The sequence below is a fragment of the Nestor notabilis genome, unplaced genomic scaffold (assembly GCF_000696875.1).
Source record: "Nestor notabilis isolate BGI_N333 unplaced genomic scaffold, ASM69687v1 scaffold4407, whole genome shotgun sequence".
Taxonomy (NCBI): Eukaryota; Metazoa; Chordata; class Aves; order Psittaciformes; family Psittacidae; genus Nestor; species Nestor notabilis.
Window position 1 is genome coordinate 33,924 of NW_009934989.1, and position 21,209 is coordinate 55,132.

Sequence of the window (21,209 nt, forward strand, 5' to 3'; positions counted from 1 at the left end):
ATTAGTCCTCTAAGCAGTAAATCTTTTCCTTTTTTACTTTTTTGTGTGTATTTTAAAAGTGAAAAAGTCTTTGGAAATAAATGTTTTGCTAAACTTTTACATACATGACTCACGACATAGTATGGCAGTAATTGCTATTCCAGTCTGAGGCTCTGTTAGCAACTGTTACAGTTGCAAAATACAGAAATACATTAGCAAAGCTATGTAGGAAATTCTATACAGTTAGCAACTTTTAATAAAATAGCTAATCTTACAGTTTATATTTAAATATGAATCTTAAATTAAAACCAAGGAAGGCATCATTAATCTGTCTAGAGCATAATGATATAATTTAGTTGTCTTTAATGTTGCTGACTAGGAATGCCTGAAAGGCAGACTAGTGTAGTCAATTGTTTTTGTGGTGTGTGCAATTCTTTGCATCACAGTTGTGGAATTAATCTGTCCTGCCATGTAACTTCATTCTTGAGAAAGGAAACTTAATCATTCCCTAGCTAACTTAGGACAGACTCTACAAAGTTGATAATGTTTATGAACTCTGGCAAAAAAATCTGTCAAGCATCTTTGTTGTGTCTGCAGTTCTTCAGTCATGTAATGCTTTGATAAGATGAATCCATACACTTACTGTAGCATTCAGAAGGATTATTCAGAAGTCTTTATAAAAATATAAACTTTTCTTTTTAATAGAGAAGTACTGCCATTAGCTGGTAGTATCTGTGGTATAGGGCTCTTCTCTGCTCTTCTTTGAGAACCTTTGTGTTTCTTGATTGTTGAACATGGTGCCCCTGTTCTGCATTCTCATGAAAAAGTTTTCCTCTTTAATGAAGGTGTGATGGAAGGATAAATTCCCTTTGCGTTCCGATTACTCCTCTAAGTACATAAATTCCTTTGCCACTACATGCAGAATTTCCTGTGTTTAAGCACTATTCTTTTAATCTTCTTTAGCTTGATGTCAGAAGTTTTACTTTTCCTCAAGAATCACTCCTTATTTTAAGACCTGTCAAGGTTTTCAAGGAATTGTTTGCCTCTCAATCTATTTTTCTGTACTGATTCTCTTTACCTATGGTCTTCTGGTGATGTTTGCTGAGACCAGGACAGATCAACTTCTAACTTCAGATTTGCTGTTTCTGTTCCCTATAGGTGTGCAGGGAACACTGCTGCAGTTGTTGATGGTGCAGGCTCAGTCATCTTTGTCAAGATCCTCTTGACAAAGGGTGTTTTACTTCTCTCCTTCAGTAGCTCTTTCTGCTGCAGGAGAGTGACTGTGTACTGGGTAAGAGGCAATGGAGGGCAGCCAATCTGAAGCAGTACCATGTTGGCAGTGCCTCATCAGGCTTCCCTATTGATTGATCTCCACATATGGAAGCAGTTCCAAAGCAGACATATCTTTGTATGGCACAATTTGGCACAGACTTAAGGGTTGGCCTCTGACATCAAGAGATGCCTCTGTGCGAGCAGAAGAATGACACTCACAGGCTAGTCTTAATGTGATGTATTCACAAATGAGAAGAATGTATTTTTCTGTTGTTCAGTGACACCTTGAGAATAATCAAGTGTTGCTCTTGTCACCTCTGTTGGAAATGACTACTAATGAATTTGGGTTCTTTTCTAATTTGACTCCTGATTAGATACTGGATTTGTTGGTTTCTGAACTGACAACCTATTGTTTAATTTTTCATATATTTCCCACTCTCCCCCAGAGTAACTACTGCAAACTAAACAGCAGCGAGTCAGTGGTCTCTTAATGAGATCTCACCACTCCCTCTTAATAAGGTCTTGTCATTCTGTTGAGCAGGCATCCTGGAACTCTAGAGGTTTGTGCACATTCAACTTCTTTCAGGTCAAAAGGTTCACTGGCTTTTATCGCTTCTTGTTATTGATCAGACACAGGACTGTAAAAATTATACCTCCGCTTCCCAGAGTAGTTGCTTTTCCTGCCTCAGGCACAGTGGTTTATTTAAACATTATTTATTTAAACCTTATTTAAAGCCTTTTCTCTCAGCTTTGTGCATCTCTTCTGTTCTTGTTTAAGGAACCTGAGTTGCACAGCAGCAGATGCTTCTAAAGAGTTTTTGTTTTATTTTTGTTTCGGGTTCAGCTGTGGGTTATGGTAGCTGTTGTTCATGCCAAATACAAGTTACCAGGTTGCAGACACAGAGATTCCCTTCAGCTACTTCTCAGGCCTTAAGTAATGGAATATGGAATCTTTCAAAGTCTGAGACTGTTTCCATTCCGTTTGGTTTCTCACCTTGCACTGAGATCCTTGTTTTCTGTAGCCTTTCCTGTTGCTGGCATTGAATCCACCAGTTGTATGGTAAGACCCCCTGTATCTGAGGAACAGTGTGAAACTCGTTCAAAGGAAATCTTCTCTTTAGTCAACAGACATGACGTGGAAGTGCCTTAATTAGGAGCCAAAATGTGTATGAACAAATGTGACTACTTTCTTGAGACTCAGGTGGGTGCATCACCTTTTTTCACTGTCATGGACTGAGATCTTTCTGCAGCAGTATCTGGTAGGCAAGGGGTAAGGACAGATCACCAGTCTAAGTGATGACCCAACTAATGGACAACTAATGTGCTTTATAAGACGCTAGATATGTGGTTTGCGTTATTTTGTGTGTGCGTGTCATAATCAAACATTATTCCATAGGCCTTCATGGTTATTAGGGCCGCACTCTATTACAGATGTAGAATTGAGGCAGAAATGCAGCCAGAAATTAATAAGGCTTCCTAGGTTTGTTTTTATCAAACTTCCTATTTTTCTGCCTTCTGCTTAAACAGGGAAGGAGAAGATAGTTCCACTAGTGCTGTTGTCTGGGTATTTTGTATTATTTTAAGGAGCCAATTACTTTTCTGTTTGGAAAAGGAAACTTCCACCTCCAACCCACAAAGACACATAGCAGATACATTCATAACTGTACTATCTGGTGTTGGATTAAAGCCCCATCTTTCACAGTATAATAGAAAATACTTCTTGGCATGGCATAGAAAAAAATGAAGATTAATTTCTGGGTCAGTGTATTTTGAGCTGGAGGCCTTAAATCATTGAATACTTACTTAACTTGTCTCAGAGCTTACCTGTATCTTTTTGAAGTTGTGTTGCATAGAAATACCTATTTATCACAATTCTGCTAAGATAGATTTCTCTTCCTTTTCAAACTACAGGTGCCTTAAGGGTACAGCAACAGAAAGTTGCATATTATTTGAAGGGATTCAAATTCTGTCCTAATAAATCTGACAGTTTCTTTATAACTGCCTGGCTTGAGTCTATTGATTGGTGACAATTTCTGTCAAGCAAATGTGTGAGCTTAGTACTTTGGTCTCACAACATGTTTACGAGTGTAGTAATGCTCCAGTTCAGTTTTTTCTCTAAAGGAGTCTCCAGTTCCTGCTTTTCAGTCTCCTTTTCCCACATGTTTTGCTTATATCCCTCAGAGACATCATTATTTCCACATTTCGTGTTTGAAATGCATGTATGCCAAATGCACATATGCTTACTAGTTGGCAAAACTTACAGTCCTCTAGAAACTACTAGACAGCTGTTAGATTTTTTTATTTTTGAGAATTGACAATGAAAATTTGTTAGTAAATTATCTGTCCCTCTCAAAGTGGAGCATTGCTTGATTTTATTAGAAAAAGAATGTCTTGAATGTCTTGTAGCTTGTGTGCGCAGCATTTCAGCACTAGTCAGCTCTTCCAGGGAAATACTGTAACACTTTTTGCACTCGGATGTTTCCATTGGCTGCTAACTTCTCAATTTTGTATTACTCTCTGGGGTACTGCTTCTGTAGTCTGTAGCATGCTAAGACTTCTAATGGGCACCCTGTGACACTTCACAATGCACATAAGATGGTGAAGCAGAGTACTTCCCAGCAACTAGCTTTTTTCTAAACCTACTACCATGCTCACCCCCTGCCTCTTTTCTCAGGTATTTGTCTGTCTTGGTAGAATTAAAGTATCTGTCATGAAAGTTAAAGTAATTGAGGTTTGCTTTTGTGCCCAAACTCGGGGTCACCTTATTCTGGACACATTTGCTCAAATTTGGGTGCCATGTCTGTAAAGGGGCTGTAAATGGACAGTTTTTGTACTTGGCTAGAAGTCAAACTTCTAGCAACTCTTCTCTTAATGCTTCTAAATGACTTGAAAGTTCAGTTTGAAAATGTAAAATTCCTATATTTTTTTTTCATCTGTATAGTAGGTCTTGTAGAAAATATGATTGAAAGAAAGAAAACTGAAAAGGGTTTTCTAAGTACAGAAAGATTGTTTCCTGATCCCTCTTGTTCCCCCAGATATTTTTCTGGGGGAAAAGGTGTTATTCTATAGAGAAATACGGTACGTGGAAACGCTTAAGATTTTTTTTAGGAAACTCATTTAACATTGGTTAAATATGGTTAGATGCTTTTATTGCAATCCATTAGTGAGCTAAAATTGTGCAAATTGTTGCTCAAGTGGTATGCCATTTGCTTCACTGGAAAGAAAAACATACAGAGGAAATTTGATTCTTTAATACTTCTAGAATGTAGTAAGTACAGCTCTGCTGTAGTTAGTAATGGTGAATCTTTTTCCTATTACTGCATTATTCTGGTTACTCTCTAGAGGGCAGTCTTCTACCACATATTGTTAGAACCCTTTTTGCTTTATCCTGCTTATTTGAGGGGTTTTCTTTGTTTTTTCCTAGGTATACCTGTAAATTATCAGGATGTAGCATCTATTGATCCAGAATATGCAAAGAACTTGCAGTGGATTTTAGATAATGATATCAGTGATCTGGGTTTAGAGCTGACCTTCTCTGTTGAGACTGATGTGTTTGGAGCAATGGAAGAAGTGCCATTGAAGCCAGGGGGTGCAAGTATACTTGTTACACAGGAAAATAAGGTGAGTATACAGGTCTCTTCAGAAGTTGATAGTATAAGAAAAGGAACTGGACTGAGTTTCTGAATAACTGAAAGCATAAATGGTATACCTCTTCTGAAGGAAATACACAAGAGTGCCAACACTCTCCCTCTTTTCCAAGCTTAGCATGTTATACCAATAGTGCTAGTTAAAATTCTTAGAAGTGATCAGGTTTGAGGTTCTTCTTTCTCACAGAATTTTTGGAAGGAAGTAGGACCAGCTTTAAATGAAGAGTTCATCTTAAAGGTTACAAATATTCCTAAATTTAAGTCATGGATATGTATACCAGGAAGGTAAAACAGGAGGAACTGTTGAAATTAAAACTGTAGGTAATGTTGTAAAGTGTGCTGCCTGCTAGGGCAGTCTGTGGCACTGGATTGCTCTGCGGTAACACAGAGCTAGTTAACAGAATAAAAGGCTGCAGGAAGCTTTTTCAGCCATTTGCAAGTCACTGGTGTGTATGGAAATAATCTACCTTTTTAATTTACTGTAATAGTAACAGCTTGGAAAGCCCCTGAATTCTCTGTAGCATTATTTAAAAAACAAATCTGGTAAAACACAGACAGATGTCGGAAATCATGTAGAAATTAGGATAGATATCAGTCTAGTTGAATTCTGAAGTTACCCATGAGATAGTTTTGAATAACTGCGGGAGTTTCATTGCTTGATCTGCAATTTTTTTATCATTTACTCTTTTGATCCTTATGTCTGCTTTTCATTTGTGTTGAGCTAGCCTAACTCGTTTTATGTACACAGAATTCATTCAGTTTTACTCGTCATGAAGATAGCTGCTGTATTGGTAAATAGCCACTTGGTGTCAGCATATGTCCTAACAAAATTTTGATTTGTGTTTGAGCAATTGGCACTGTGTTCCTTTATGCGTAATCCTTATTCTCATTAAGGCAGAGTGTCATTCCAAACCCAGAAATATATATTGTTAGCCTGATTTTGCACTGTTTCCCGCAATATATTCGTTCATGAAAGAATACAGATGGTAAAATAAGTTTAATTGTGAAGGCAGTGGGTTATTAACTTCTTTATTACCTATCAGAGAAAGCAAGGATGTTTATTCTTGTTTCTGGGCAGTCTCAGCTTCTCAGTACATAAAATAGATGTACTTGACAAAAACTGTGGTTTCATAACAACTACTTAAAAGCTACTATGAGTTAGCATGAAATTAGAAGTTTGCCCACATAAGGATGCTACTCATTAGTAGCTTAAATTGCTCTGTTAACATCTGACTTAGGGGCACAGGCTGAAAAGGATGGTTGAATCTGGTGCATCGATCTAGCCCATCAGCCTTTCTCAACTGTGAGGAAGGATGAGACTTCGTGTAGCTTTTATTTGAAAGGTGATAAGAAACAGATGAATGTTGTGGTAGCTTTGAAACTTAGTATTAATTGATCTTTTAATTTGAAGCTGCAAGATGTGAAGTCAACAAATGTGTAAGATGGCACTGTCTCTTTCTTGTTCACTGATTTTTGGCAGTGGTGGACCAAGTTGTTGAAAATTGTAGATCTGTGTTTTAGTGGTTTGAGGATTTTTCCCTATTTCTTTAATGCAAAATGGTTTTGCAGTATGTTTGAGCTTAACAGTTCTAACAGGTTAAGCAGGAGAGTGTCTGCTTTACTTTATAAAACATCTTTCTTTTGTCCCTGCACGAGATATCTTTCTTTTTTTTCCTGCCTTTACTTCAGGAATAAAAGATTGATGTTTAAAACTCATTGTATTTGCTGTACCTCTGGGAGAACAAAATTCAGCTTCTAAAGGAATTTGCTGTGTATGCATACTTGCAGATTACCGGTTTAGAGGAAGGCACTTTTAAAAATGAATTTTCAAGTGAATCTTTATTCCTTTAAAAAAAAAAAAATAAAATAGGCAAACTAACAAACCCACAAAAAAACCCCATACCAAAACCTCACAGAACTGCAAACAATCCGTCTCCCTCTTACTGAAAACCAAAATAAAAGAGAATAAATGTGCCATTGAGGAGCAGTAGTAATAGCTGTTTGTAAAATGTTGTTTCCTTTGAATGAAGGAATTTTTTTTTTTGTATCAGCTGTGTAATAGGTGAGTGGTTGTGCAACTATACAACACATGTGTTCCAGTCTTGCAATTGGAGCATCCATGTAGTGAAGTATCAGTTATCGTAGTGGCTTAACTGCCTTTTGTCATGGTAATGGAGAGACTTCAAAGGGAAAAGTCAGGTGTTGTCCAGTATCCATGCTAGGTAGGCATTTCTCTTTGTTCTTTGCTGTACATATTTTTGCAGCTTTCTACTAACGTTTTAGAAAAAAAGTAAAATTAGAGCTAGGCAAGTTTGTCCATATGCTATTTCAAAAAATGGTGCATATCTCCACAATGCTGTGGCTTTCTCTAGCCTCCCAGGACTTGTCTGTCTGAGCTGCCTGTGCTGTTTGGCAGTAAAAAATTACTTTTTTTTTTTTTTTTTTCTTCCAAAACAGCTTTGGAATGGAGCTGCTTTCTGAATCTGAACATAGTAATGAACATTGATCCTTGTCTCACAGTTGTGAAATCAGGGAAGCATAATCTTTCCTTGATCTACCTCAAAGGGAAATACAGAACAACTCCTCACTGAAATTAGACTTTGTCATCATGTTTGTGATGCCCATCTAGTATGTGCTCAGTCAAATCTCCCCTCTTAAAAGAAGGGCTGGATTGTACCTTTTATGCACTATCTAGGAATGCATATGTAGATCTGAAATTATGTAGGTATTTGTTCTGTAATGTGCTCCTAAGGCTTCTGAGAGGGAATAAAATCTAAGTGAAGTGAACAGAGAAAAACAATTTTTTTTTTTTTTTTTTTTTGAAGTGGCAAATATTATGCAAATTCTATGGTATGGCAGCTGTGGGCTGCAAGCATGCACCAGTGCTGATAGTCAGGATGCTTGGCTGTACCAGGCTGCTTAAAACATTTCTTCTTACACCTAAAGCACAGCAACTGTTTTCTCTCATAATGAAAGAGTTCAAAGTAAATATTTTTGTAATGCAGAAAATAAGTGTCATTTTTTCTAATAGATTTTTTTAGAAATAAGATTGTGAATTTTTCTTTCTACAACCCTGTTTTCTGAATGGTGTAATTTATGTAACAGCAATTTCAGAGATGTAAAACAAGTATTTCAGAATATTGAAGACCAGTGTTAAGACCATGTTCCAGTCCTCATAATGCTAAAAGCTTCTGATTTCTTCCTGGAGCTCTTAAGATGTGTTCACAGAAGCCAATTTTTGTGTAGTGCAGTTAATCTCCTTTGGCTACCCCTCTAATTCTTCAGAGAAGGGGGAGTGCCTTCAGTTTCACTGGCAGTAGAAGCAACCTAGGGAGCTGACTGGATTGAAACTATATTTTTGGGAACAGTTCTGCAGTTGAAGATACGATTAGGTAATGTTCCTTTTCTTCAGAGCATTTCACAGATTTTCTCACTCTAATAAAATGGTGGTAATGCATTTAAAAATACCTTCCAACTGCAAAGCAAATGAAAACCCCTCTATACTGTGAATGTAAGGATCTGCCTTTGAAAAATATTCTTCTCTTTTGAAATGTTTCATGCTTCATTCTGTTATTCTGAAGGGAGGAAAGAAAGAATGCTTGGTTGTTTTTGTGCAGGTTTAGCTTAGTTTAATGGTTTTTAAAATTAAAAATCATGGTATTTTTGTAAGATTGTTGTCTTGAAGGAAGGAGATAGTTGAGACTGTTTAATTGGAGATATATTTCATGATTTCATTATTAAAAATCATGATTCATTACTTTGAAACTGAGTACCTTATTCGGGAATAAATTTTGTTCTCAAGTCAAAATCGCTTTTTTTGAGTAAAGAGTCTTTATAAGACTTACGTAGTTTTGTCAGGGTAGATGAGACATGTTTATACAGCTTTATTGTTGGCACTTTTGTCTGTCTCATTCTAAAAACCTTCCTCCATTCGCCACCTCCTAGGCTTGAGTTTTCAACAAAACCAAAGTTCTGGTGGATTCCTTTTCTAACTGGAATCTTCTAAAGGGGATGGAGCTCCCATATTTCTAAAGCATGCGGACTATGATACTGTAATTTCACATGCGTAAATGCATTTCTGGCTTTTTGCCTTTTCAAAAACTGGAGAGATTTTTCAAGACTTTCTTGAAAGCATTGAAATTAAGACAACAAAGCTTCAGGGATAAGTCAGATATTCTGTTAGAGTTTGAGGGATAGGGGGAAAGCAGGAAAGCTTTTTTGCTCACAAGTACTCCTGCAATAATTTACCCTTTTTCCTGAGTTATTCCAGCTTGCTTAATAGAATATTAGAATATTTTTATTTACAAATATGGCCTTGTTTATGTCTTTAGGTGATCACAGTGCTGGTTGTATTAAATGCAGGCATGACAAACTAAGTGTTATTCAGTTCTTTTATTTTACTCCAATTCCCTTAGTCCAATTCCCTGTTGTGTGGGTGGTTTTTTGTGTTTTTTTTTGTGTGTGTGTCTTTTTTTTTTTTTTTTTTTTTAAAAAATGTTTGTTACTGGTTTGTTGTAAGATTTAAACACTTCTGTTTGGGAAGGAAAGAAAGGGGAAGAGCAGGAGGGCTCTGAAGTCTTAGGAGTCTTCTGGATTATTTTGGGTTGCTTCTGTGTGTGAAAAGTGCATAGGGACGCTTAACATCTTACAGTAGATGAGATTTATATGTATTGAGGGCTGCATTTGTGTGTGTGAGTTTGCATGAGCACTATCTGTTCTTGCTGTTGTATATCTTAATGGCTTTTTCTACACTGCAGGCTGAGTATGTCCAGCTTGTCACAGAGCTTAGAATGACAAGAGCCATTCAGCCTCAGATAAATGCCTTTTTACAAGGCTTCCATATGTTCATTCCACCATCTTTGATCCAGCTTTTTGATGAATATGAACTGGTAAGCAGAAATGCCTATACTTTTAAAAAGTACTTTGTCCAGCATACTTAATCAGTAATGTAGTGATGTAGAAATAGAGCTCAGTACCCAGAAAACAAACATTTTCTTTCACTTCCATTTTGCTTCCTGGACATCTTATCAGTGAAGATCTCAATATGTGTATTCTTGCTTATCCTAATTACTTAGAATGACCATCTTCTTGGAATGTGATAACTTCATGTGCCAGTGATAAATGCCTTAAATTATAATTTCATGATGGAATCAGGATGTTGTGGCCTTTAAGCCTTTTCGTATTTTCTTTGGGGGGGACAGAAGTCCTGTAAAAGTAAGGAGATGTGTCTATTGTCTTTACTTTTTCTGAGTCACAGAATCACATTCCAGGAACTTTTTGTGGTGGTTTGATCTGTAACCAACACATCTCAAGTTTTTTCTCAAGTCATTCCAAAACTCAGTGCTTTTATCTTTTAGGTTCTTCGGCAATAATTTTTCACTCTCGGTACTGTGTACTTAAGTGAAACAGATTGTGTGAAGTTGCCTTAATTGAAGGATCTTCCTGTATTAATATACAGTTGTAGGTTCCGTAAGGTTGTAACTGAACAGAGAAAGAACTGTAACTTTTATAGTACTTAAAGCATTACTTCTTAAAATAGCATAAACACTTGAAATTAATGGTTAGTCAGGAGGACTAATGGCAATCTGTGTGCTTCTTCTGAAGGAGCTTTTGCTGTCTGGTATGCCAGAAATTGACGTGAATGATTGGTTAAAAAATACAGAATACACCAGTGGCTATGAAAGAGGAGACCAAGTTATTCAGGTAAAATTATTTTCTTGAATAGTGTAGACTATTGCATTTTAACCCAAAAAAAGGTGCTGCTGCTATTGTCATTTTTTGTATATCTTCATGGAAGCTTATTATGGCTGAAATTTGTGGGTTTTTTTAAACTATATTCCTACATTACGTAACTTTCATATGAAAGTTTCCATCATTTAAGTAACAAATGCATAGATATTCCATTTATTGCTTTACCATTATCTTTTCAAGTACTACAAATATTGAATGGAAAATAAAAACTAACTTAATTTTTATTTAGTGGTTCTGGGATGTTGTGGAAGAACTAACTCAGGAAGAGAGAGTATTGCTGTTACAGTTCGTTACTGGCAGGTGAGAAACTCGTAACAAATATATTGTCTGGATATGCAGAAATAAGAGAGTTCAGCTTACTGTACTAGAGCACTTAACTAGAAACTGTTTTGCATACTTCATGTTCTATATGTTGACCAAAGTAAACAAAGTGTGTGTTAATCCTTTAGCTTCCTGTACTGCCAGCAAAATGATTGATAATATATTTACTATACCTGACTAATTTGCAAGAGGCCTTTGTTGCTGTCCCAGGCAATTTTTAAGAAGGCAGTAGTGAATTTAACTGCACTTTATATTCTTCTTCCTGTTGCATATTCATGTGGCTCTTGGCTCCTCCAGTAATCAGTAAGTATAGGCTTTAGTGTACGAGATTACCAGGGATCACTTCAGTCAATGTAAACAGAACAGAGCTGAGTTGAATTCAGCATTAGTGCAGTGTGTCAAGATCAAGTGAAGATGTAATTTATCCTAGATTCTGTTTGCTTTACAAAAGATTTCTGTCCTAAACTCTAGTTGTTTTTCAGGGAAAGCCACTTTTACTTCTTTTTGGTTTGAGGGCAGTAGGGGAAGGTCTTGAGCAATAAATGCCCGTCTGGGCTGGGTGAGTTGCTGAGTTTGTGTGTACAGACATGTTGCAAAGTGGATCCATTGATACATGTGGCACCTGAGCTGTAGAGTCTACTGGAATCTTGTTCTAGTGGCAGTTAGAGATTGCACAATCATCTTAATTTTATATACCCTTCTATTCATATTCGTAGGGTAGTTGACCTTTAGTTTGTACGTTTTGTGGTTAAGCAATGGTAAAATACAAATTAAGATCATCAAACCCTATGTTTTATACCAAGGAATTTCACAGTCATGGATGTATCATCAAATGGCATGGTCTTCAAATTCTATTATTTTCACTTGATTTATTATGAATTTCATTGGTTGTAGGGATCACAGACAATTTAAGAAACTAGCTCTGTGCACATTGATCTTTTCTTTTTGTCATCTGCAGAAATGATTCCTGCAGTTCTAACTGCGCATCTGTTGTGTGCCAGTGGCTGGTCTTTCATTTTTAGTGGACTAGTCCATTTCTAAATCCAGATGGCAAATAAGGATTTTTAAGATGTAAGGTCATGTTTCAAATGCTTCTTAAAACATTCCAAATGATACTGAAGTGGCATTTGCTATTTTTATGGCATTTGGGATAATCTACTGTTTCTAAGGGGCACTTTCTGTCAATTATGTTGTCTGATTAATATGTGCATGTGCACCATTCATTTTGGTTACAAATTACATACTGACTTGTTGTTACCCATTTCTTGTTAGTAGGAAAGAAATTTTTGGTATGTCTTGTTAGAACTGTGGTCTGCAATTTAAAAACAAATTGCTTCTCTTCTTTCTTCCTTTTTTTTTTTTTTTTTTTTTTTTTTTAATCAGCTAGGAACCCTGTGTGTTTTTTCTTCAGTGATTGAAATGTAATAGGCATGTTTTTCCATAAAAAAAATTAACTTTTGAAAGTTACCACTAGGAGTTGTATGTGGCTGGCATTTTTTCACGTAAATCCCCAAACAGTCCTAATTTCTGTGCATTTAGGTGCTGAGTTGTCTGTGAACTAAAATACCAGTTAGTCTAGTCAACATGGTTTAAGCCCAGCCGGCAACTAAGTACCATGCAGCTGCTCACTCCCACCTCCCAGATGAAACCAGGACACTATACAGGCCAGTATCTTCAGTAAAAATTTACACTAAAATCATACTCGATTCCAAAATACGATCTTTTTCTGATGTCACATTTCCTTAGTGAAGAATTGGTTTCTGTATACTGGTTGGCAGGCTGCATTCAAAATTTTCATTGTTTTTTCCATTTCCTTTTAATCTCTTCTGCATATTGATTTGTTTGGGTTTTTATTTTGTGTGTATTTGGAGTGGTATTAGTCTTTCTTTCCAATCAACGCCTATGACATTTATTTAATGAATTAAATAAAACAGTTCCATTTGTGATTGTCTTCAGTGTTTCTCTGACATCTGTTTCTTAAACTTCATCTTCTTCTCCCATTCATACACCTTTTTTTCTCTTCAATGCAATGAAGTTTTGCTTTGATAGTTTCAGAGGAGATACTATTGCATTCATCATTAACACCAATTTTGAAACATCTTTTAACAGTAAAGTAATTGCCATGAGCAATGTTTTAATATCAAATTCTGTGTCTTAGGAGGTCTTGGCACACTCAAGAAAAAGCCTAAATATTCTTGTGCCGGGGATCTGAATGTTTACTTATGCACTACCTACTTTTTCTTTGCTGGCAGCTCTTGAGATGGTATTTCCAATTTCGCATCCTTTTATATTTTTTCCCCTCTTGTTCTGTTTGGTATTTTTAATAGCATTTGGTTAAATTACTTTTTATTATTAATTGGCCACTTTTAATCAGGGTTTTAGTTAATAGTTGCAGGGAAGTGTTGACAGCTTATTGTGATAAATTCTACTTTATTTGTATTCTGTAGGTATCAGGATTGCTGTTCAACTTCTTAAGGGACTGTGGTTTATGTTAAGTAATAAGCTCTATGCTCTTTTAAGGGAAATTCAATATATTTGATAAATGTGATATATATGGCTGCTTTTAAAAGTAAAACAAAACATAAGGAAGCTAGCTTAAAGTATCTCTTCTACACTGTTCTAATTTATGTGAAATCTCTAAGTGGAAAAATAGGTAGAAAAGGTAGGATTCATATATAAACTTAAACATCTTAAGTGTTGAAGTTTCCAAAGTTATGAAATTGTATTATTGGTCTTGCTGAAGGCTATTGGCACACACAGTAGGAGAGGTAAGATATCGTGATCTTATTTGCACATATTTGGAAGTCTGTCTTTACTGTATCAGCAGTTTTTGCTTGGAAAGAAAAGTCATTCTGAAGCCATAAATTGGTAACCAGCTGTTACCAAATGTTCAAAGCCCTGATCGTACTGTATGATTTTGACCTGCCGTATGAAATTTTCAAGTTAGGTCTGTGTTTTATTGCTGATTTGAATGTTAATTTCTCTTGGTTCATTGGAGGGGGGAAAAAAAAAACCATCACTGCAGGGGAGGCAGCACTGTATTAGAAATGCGAACCAAAACCATGGTGTGAAAGAGTACTGATGTAAAACCTTTACAACTGCTCTGAACTGTGACTGGAGCACAATTCCATTTGTATGTCAGAAATAGTAGGCTGCAAATAATCAGTACTTTCCTCCATAGAGGTTGCCTTATATACCAGTGCTAGAACTATATGCCCGACATTGCTGCCATTAAGCTAGGTGATCCAGACTTACGTGTTAACTATTGCACTATGCTCTGGCTTGCTCTTAAAGGTATGTTTAAAAAGGATTACTGTGAGCTCTGTCCTAGCTCCTTAACGTTTAGCAGTAGCAACACTTACTCTTTTGCATTTCTGCTAAGTAGTTTTACTGTGAGTGGAAACATTACTTCATTCTTCTTTTCCATTCTTGCTCCTGGTTTCTACAGTCACTTTGATTCTGTGAATATGGGAGCATTGTTTTTAGTGTAAGTACTTGTAATGCAAAATCCTACAGCTGTACTTTATTTTATGTAAGCTTTATTTTGTTTTATTACATTCTTTTTTTGCTAGCTACGAAATAGCAGAGTAGCTGAGGTTAGAAGGGACCTCTGGACATTGACTAGTCCAACCCCATGTTTAGAGCAGGGTTAGCTAGAGCCAGATGCCCAAGGTCTTGTCCGGACAGGTTTTGACTGACTCCTCAGCTGCTCTGGGCAACTTGTTCCAGTGTTTGACTGACCACCTCACACTGAAAATGTTTTTTCTCATGTTTAAATGGAAATTTCCTGGATTTCAACTTGTGCCTGTTGCCTTCTGTCACTGGGTACCACTGGGTGCTCCATCTTTAGACTTGTGCTCCAACTTACTTATTCCTTCCTTCAGGTATTTATATACATTCATCAGATTCCCCTGAGCTTTCTCTTCTCCAGACTGAACAGTCCTAGCTTGCTCTCCTCTTGTGTTGGGTGCTCCAATCCTTTACCATCTTTGTGGCCATTTGCTCAACTTGCTGTAATATGTCCCTGTCCCTCGTGTAGTGTGGGGAGCTTGTTGCTGGATTCCAGATGTTTCTCACGGAGCACAGTGAGAGGACAGGAAAAGGATCACCTCCCTCTACCTGCTGGTGTCATTCTTTCTTATGCAGCCCAAGAGCCTGCTGGCCTTTGATGCAAGGATATATTGCTGGCTCACATGCAACTTCTTTAGTCCTTATGCCCTTATCTTTTCATTATGTTTTTATTTTGGGTTTATTATTATTTGGGTTTTTTTTTTTGTGTGTGTGAGGGCTGTGCTAACAATGTGTTACCATGTAATGCATACCAGCTTAAGTTGATATAAAAATATCTTAATTTTGTCATATTTGTCTCTTAAGTTTGAAATTATAGGGAGGTACTCTGAAGACTCCAAGGCTACTGTGTACTTACACCTTGAATAATCTTTGAATAATATACTGGTTAAAGGAAAAGAATTATGAGTAATATGATTAACTGAGAATTCATTCATGAAAATGCTATGGATTTTTTTTGTTGTTGTTTTTGGTTTTGTTTTTTTTAGTGTACTCTGGTTTTGCTGTAGATTGTCACTGTGGGATAGTGTGATTGATGTAATGGTTTTATTAGTTACTTGATATAATTAGTCTGAGTAGTAAATGAAAAGACATGTTGTGGATACTTCGTTAAGTTGTCCCATGGATAGCAATTGGAGAATAAACTTGTTTATGATGTAATGTTTCTTAAACTGTAAATATAAATAATCATAGATGTTGGTCTAAACTGAGATAATGTTCTATTATAAAAACAGGTCATAGAGATGAGTGCTTTTACAAACAGAATTCTCTTAAATATCATTCAAACAATTTGATGCCTAATGTAAACAGACAAATGCATTATTTAGTATTGTAATTAAAAGCATTTAGACTATGAGAATTTTAATGTGGGTAAGAAAGGGTCAACCTTGATAAAAGTATTAGTAACAGTTTAATTACTAGCAGGAAGAGATATTTGCAGTGTAAAGACTACAGGTTTTTTGGCTTATAAAATTCTTGTAATAATCTAATTTCTGTGAATTTTCTCAGTTCCAGGGTGCCTCATGGTGGCTTTGCCCATATAATGGGTGGCAGCGGTTTGCAAAATTTTACAATTGCTGCTGTGCCGTATACTGCAAATCTTTTACCAACATCAAGCACGTGGTATGTTAATTAGTCACATTGAAATATCTTAGAAATGGGCCTTTTTCATGCCAGTGACAGTCAAAATGCCATTCTTTCGAACTCCCTCCACAAATTTAGGTGGTTTGTGCAGTATTCACTTATCCAATGTTAAAGTGGTGGGTTTTAACCCAGATAGTGGATGTTATGTTATGTTTGCTCATTGTTTGCTACTTCGTTTTGCTTAACTAATGGCAGTGGGATCAATAAGGGAATATTTAAGTTAAATCATTGTATTAAAGTTTACACAAGTAAAAAAAAAATTACTTCCTGCAGTATATTGGAATCCTCAGTGGTACTGGAATGCAGCACAGCTTTGTTTCTTTCCTTAAATGTGACATCTTCAGGATTTTCAGGCAGAAACTTTTACTGTTGGGTTTCTTGCTGAACTGTGATGCGACTTCATTTTTTTTTTTTTTTTTTTCTTCCCCCAGTATCAACATGCTCAAGTTACCTGAATACCCAAGTAAAGAAATCCTTAAGGACAGGCTTCTTGTGGCATTGCACTGTGGAAGCTATGGTTACACAATGGCATAATGAAGTCTAGAAAACTCATTTGGCTACTGATGTGCAGTTTCAGGTGGCAGAAGTGATTTTTGAAACTGTCAATAGTAAAGCAGCTTAGATGCTGCAGCGCATTGGCAGGGCTGGGCTTCAGAATTCCTACAGGATCATCAGCTTTTTGTCCACTATGCGTTGTCAAAAGTAACTTTGATACCTTCACAACAAACTGCTCAGTATGCTGTACTTTCATTTTAAAAATTAGATTTGTATGGAGTTGGTTTACATACTTTTCATTATGACTTCAGTCTGAATCAGAAAGTTTGTCAGAATCTTTTTCCACAGTTTGCTTTCGATTTTCACCTGTATGGTTGAATGACATTTGCGTTTCAGTCCTTTGCACTCAGATGGCATATGGCACTGCTAATGGACAGACTTGTACTTTATGCCTTGTTGCATGTCAAAGTGCCATTTATTTTTTCAGAGAACACTATAGAAAGTTCAGTTGGGATATTGTACAGTAAGACAGAGCTGATGTATTTTCCATTTCTTTGCATAGTAACAAGATTTTATAACTTTTTAGTATTTTAATGTATATAGTATGTAAAGACTAGACTTATCACTGGAAAAAATAACAGATGAAGTTAATATCTAATTTATATTAGAGTTTACACTATATTCTACTAAATCTTTAAAGTATTTGTGACTTTATAGTCAACTTGCAGTTTAGAATTTGTAAATATTATTCAAGATCTATATTGATTGTTTGAATGCCTTTACTCTTTCCGTTAAATAATTGTATGTTTAAAAGGTATTATTAAATTTTAATATTTTAACCTAAGTCTGAATGTGACAGATTTGTGTGTCTTTGTGGATGGTTTGTTCTTTTTTACCGTGGATGGTTTGTTCTTTTTTACCATGGATTTTATTTTTCTTACTATAATTTAAATTGCCATGGAAGCACCATATTAGAAGGTATTGTCAAAGTGTATGGGTGGGCATAAGCAAATAAGGAACTTGAGCATATTGAGGTTAATTGACAAGACAATAATCATTAGAATCTCATGTCAGAATGTATATAAAATTAGAATATATTACTCTATGTAAAAATATACAGCAATGGCTCATTGTTTGTTTTTGATAAGTAGCTGCACTTGTTGGGGGAGATGGTGCATTTGCATAACTGCTTTTTTAGGGACCCTAGGGTAGGTCTACATTATTGTTTTGGTTCAGGCTACAAGTAGTTTTTTGGTTTTGGGTGGTTTTTTCTTGGACTCTTGTTTATTATTTCATGATGTATATTTTCTAATTTGGTCATCCTGCTTTTCATGCTTTTTTTCTTCAGAGAATGCAAACTGGATTCTTTCCAGATGAAACTAAACAGAAAACCATGATCCAAAAATGTACCAAATCCTAATGGGTGAACATTAATTACGTCTGCAAGACCTATGTGATCTGACGAGTTAGTAAATGAGCTCAGGAATAGGAAACCCTCCAAACATGTAGGTTTTAAGGTTCAGGTCCTCAGCAGAAACTGTTTGCTACAATCCATTCATGTTTTCCTACACTAAGTGCTAATGCATGTGTAGCCTGAGTTTCACCATCTGATCTGCTGCTTACTTGGTGCTGTTTTTTCAGATTTTACTGATGTTAATCTAAAGCATACGTAACCTCTCTGTGAGTGTGAGAGAAATCTGTGGACCATCTGATTCAGTGCTACCACAGTAATTTCCCTTTGGGCTAAGCTTTAGACATAGACTTTTTAGCTGTATTTCCTTTCTGGTTCTGTTTGTGCACATGTATGCATAAATGCTGGTTTAAATTCTCATGTGGTGTCTGTGACTGCAGTTTAAGGAGAATACTGGGTTTAGGGGAAAGAGCAGACTCTTCCAGCTGGGTAATCCAGTGAAAGCTGGTTAGACTGTTGCTTCAGTCAGTGGAGAGAAGCCGTTCCTCTCTGGCGTGCCCTAGGAAGCTTAAGATTATTTAGATAGGTTAGACGTTTGAGTGTCTGTGGTCTTTTAATGTTAAATCCCAGTTATCTTGGTTCCTTCAGTTAGCAAAAGTACTTTGCTTTTCTGCACAGTTGGGCAGCGCTTGGTTCCCTGGCTATGTAGCATATTTCTTTATGTGCCTCGGTAAGGTAGATTGATAGCAAGGCAGTGTTTTGGTCAATACAGGGTATTTGTTGGGAATTGCATATTTTTCTTTATGTAAACTGGGGTTTTTTTTCTTTATCCCAGGGTTTTACTGTAAATACTGTTGTTCATTAAATTTTATGCAATTTGTGATCTTTTTCATTTCTTTTTTCATTTCATACGTTCTGTTTCATGGTAATACAGAGCAGTTTGGAGGAAGCTAAAACCTTGCATACTGCCTTGCATCCAAAATTTGTCAGACTGTAAGGCTGAATTGAAGGGGAAAAAAAATCAGATTTTTATATTTTGCATTTCTGTATTACACTGTAGGTGACTTAAGTATCGACAAGCTGAATCTGGTCTCAAACAGTGTTCCTAAAATGCTGATCAGTGGGTTTTCAAATGTAACAAAACAAGAGTTGTCCTGTTGTCAACAGTTTCCTATGACGGATCATCCTGTGTCCTGGTTTCAGCTATAACAGTAATTTTTTTTCTCCTTTCTAGTAGCTGGTGCAGTGCTGTATTTAAACTTTAGATGGAGAACAGTGCTGATAACACACTCATGTTTTAGTTGTTGCTAAGTAATGTTTAGTCTGACCAAGGAGTTTTATGTCTCTCATGGTTTCGCAGTGAGGAGGGGCATGGGAAGCTGGGAGGAAGCAGAGACAGGACACCTGACCCAAACTGGCCAAAGAGGTATTCCATACCACAGCACTTCATGCACAGTACATAAACCGGGGGGAGTCACCTGGACGATCCAGATCGCTGCTCAGGTCGGGCTGAGTATCGGTCGATGGGTGGTGAGCAATTGTATTGTGCATCGCTTGTGTTTATTGTTTTCCTTTTACCCTTCTAGTTTTTTATTTTCTTTGCTTGTTATTTCTGTTATCATTATTATTACTGGTGGTAGCAGTAGTGGTTTTGTATTATACCTTAGTTACTGGACTGCTCTTATCTCAATCTGTGGGGTTTACATTCTTTCGAGTCTCCTCCCCATCCCACCCAGAGTGGGGGTGAGCAAACAGCTGCATGGTGCTGAGTTACCGACTGGCTGTGAACCATGACACCCTGTTACAGCCTCAGAAATGATGAGGCAGGTTACTCATTCCTCCCCTGTGCTGATGTTACTCATGTCCCATATGAAAGTATGTTGTAGTATTTCCTGTAACATTTGTACTAAATACACACACAGGTCAGAATGAAACTGTTTTAGAATACTCCCGTAATAAAAAAACATGATGAAAATATGTAGAAAATGGAAATAGAGCTCTTGACACTGCACTCTTGGTGTAACAGCCACTTCGTTATTGCTTGTTGTGAACAGTTGGGGTTTTTTCCCTGCTGAAACACAAAACAGTACAGTCTGCTGCAGCTGACCATGTGAAGTTAGTAGGATTTAATTACTGCATTAGAAGACTGTTTTGAGGACACCTGTGCACTATTAGCAGGGGGGTATGAAAAGCCTGTTGAGGAACTATAACTTAATATAGTTTATAGTTTAGAATGATTAATAGGCTTATATTTGTTCTCTCCCACTGTGCCAGAGCAAGGCAGGGTGAGTGTTTTATCTCTGAAAGAACGGAACAGATGTCTTGTCAGATCATAGATCATGAGCGCTCATTAACTTTTATTATCTTTATGAAATGTTAGATAGCAAAGCCTAGTTTTTGGTGCTTGAAAATGCATTGTGTGTCTAATGTTGCAAAGCCATTAAAACCGTAAACTGTGAAATGTAGCTTAATGACTTCTACTGTACATTCCATAGTCAGTAAGATTCAAAATGGAATGAGAAAGAGAAGGTGGTTGGTCTGAATTTTCCAGAGACTTGGAGACTTCCATGTGTACAGTAGAAAAAGTACTAGGACCACCTCTGCTTTGGAAAAGTGAACTTCTTATTTAGGAGTATAAACTGAAAATTACAGTTTTAGTGTAGTTGGAATATTCTTGAAGTCTGATGAGCTGATTCAGCCCAGCAGGTACAACTCAGTGGTGCCTCAGAAAAGCCTTGCTTTCCCTTTTCCAGGCTTGAGGAGCGGTGGAAGCTCCCTTCGTGATATCCAACCTGGGTGTATGGGGAGGAGATCAAAGAAAGAGCAGAAGATCGCTCAGACAGCTTTTTAAAACCTTTTGAATAAATTAATAAACACCCTTATTTTTCTCTCATGAAATGCAATTAAACAATACTCCATAGGTGATCCTCCAAGTCTTAATGAGTAGGTGGTTTTCCAGTAATGTTTGTATGACAATGCACAGGAATTGGGTGTAGAAATTGAACCAAGCGATTGTCATTCCTTCTGTGCACGTAGTGGGGTTGATCTTTCTGAAGGAAAGTAGTCTTGCAGTTCTGCACTGTGGACACAAGAGGTCGTTTGATGTTCAGGCAGTGGGAGTC

The 21,209-nt window shown here is 36.7% G+C and overlaps 1 protein-coding gene across 1 annotated transcript in view; it reads left to right on the plus strand.

Moving 5' to 3' along the window:
- Positions 1–17,517, plus strand: part of HACE1 (HECT domain and ankyrin repeat containing E3 ubiquitin protein ligase 1) — a 46,912-nt gene extending 29,395 nt beyond the window's left edge. The window contains exons 18-23 of the mRNA XM_010017596.1: positions 4,676–4,872; positions 9,656–9,787; positions 10,503–10,601; positions 10,879–10,949; positions 16,047–16,160; positions 16,613–17,517. Coding sequence (XP_010015898.1) covers positions 4,676–4,872; positions 9,656–9,787; positions 10,503–10,601; positions 10,879–10,949; positions 16,047–16,160; positions 16,613–16,715 — 716 coding nt within the window. The 3' untranslated portion in view covers positions 16,716–17,517. The remainder of the gene's footprint in view (positions 1–4,675; positions 4,873–9,655; positions 9,788–10,502; positions 10,602–10,878; positions 10,950–16,046; positions 16,161–16,612) is intronic.
- The last annotated feature ends 3,692 nt before the right edge of the window (positions 17,518–21,209 follow it).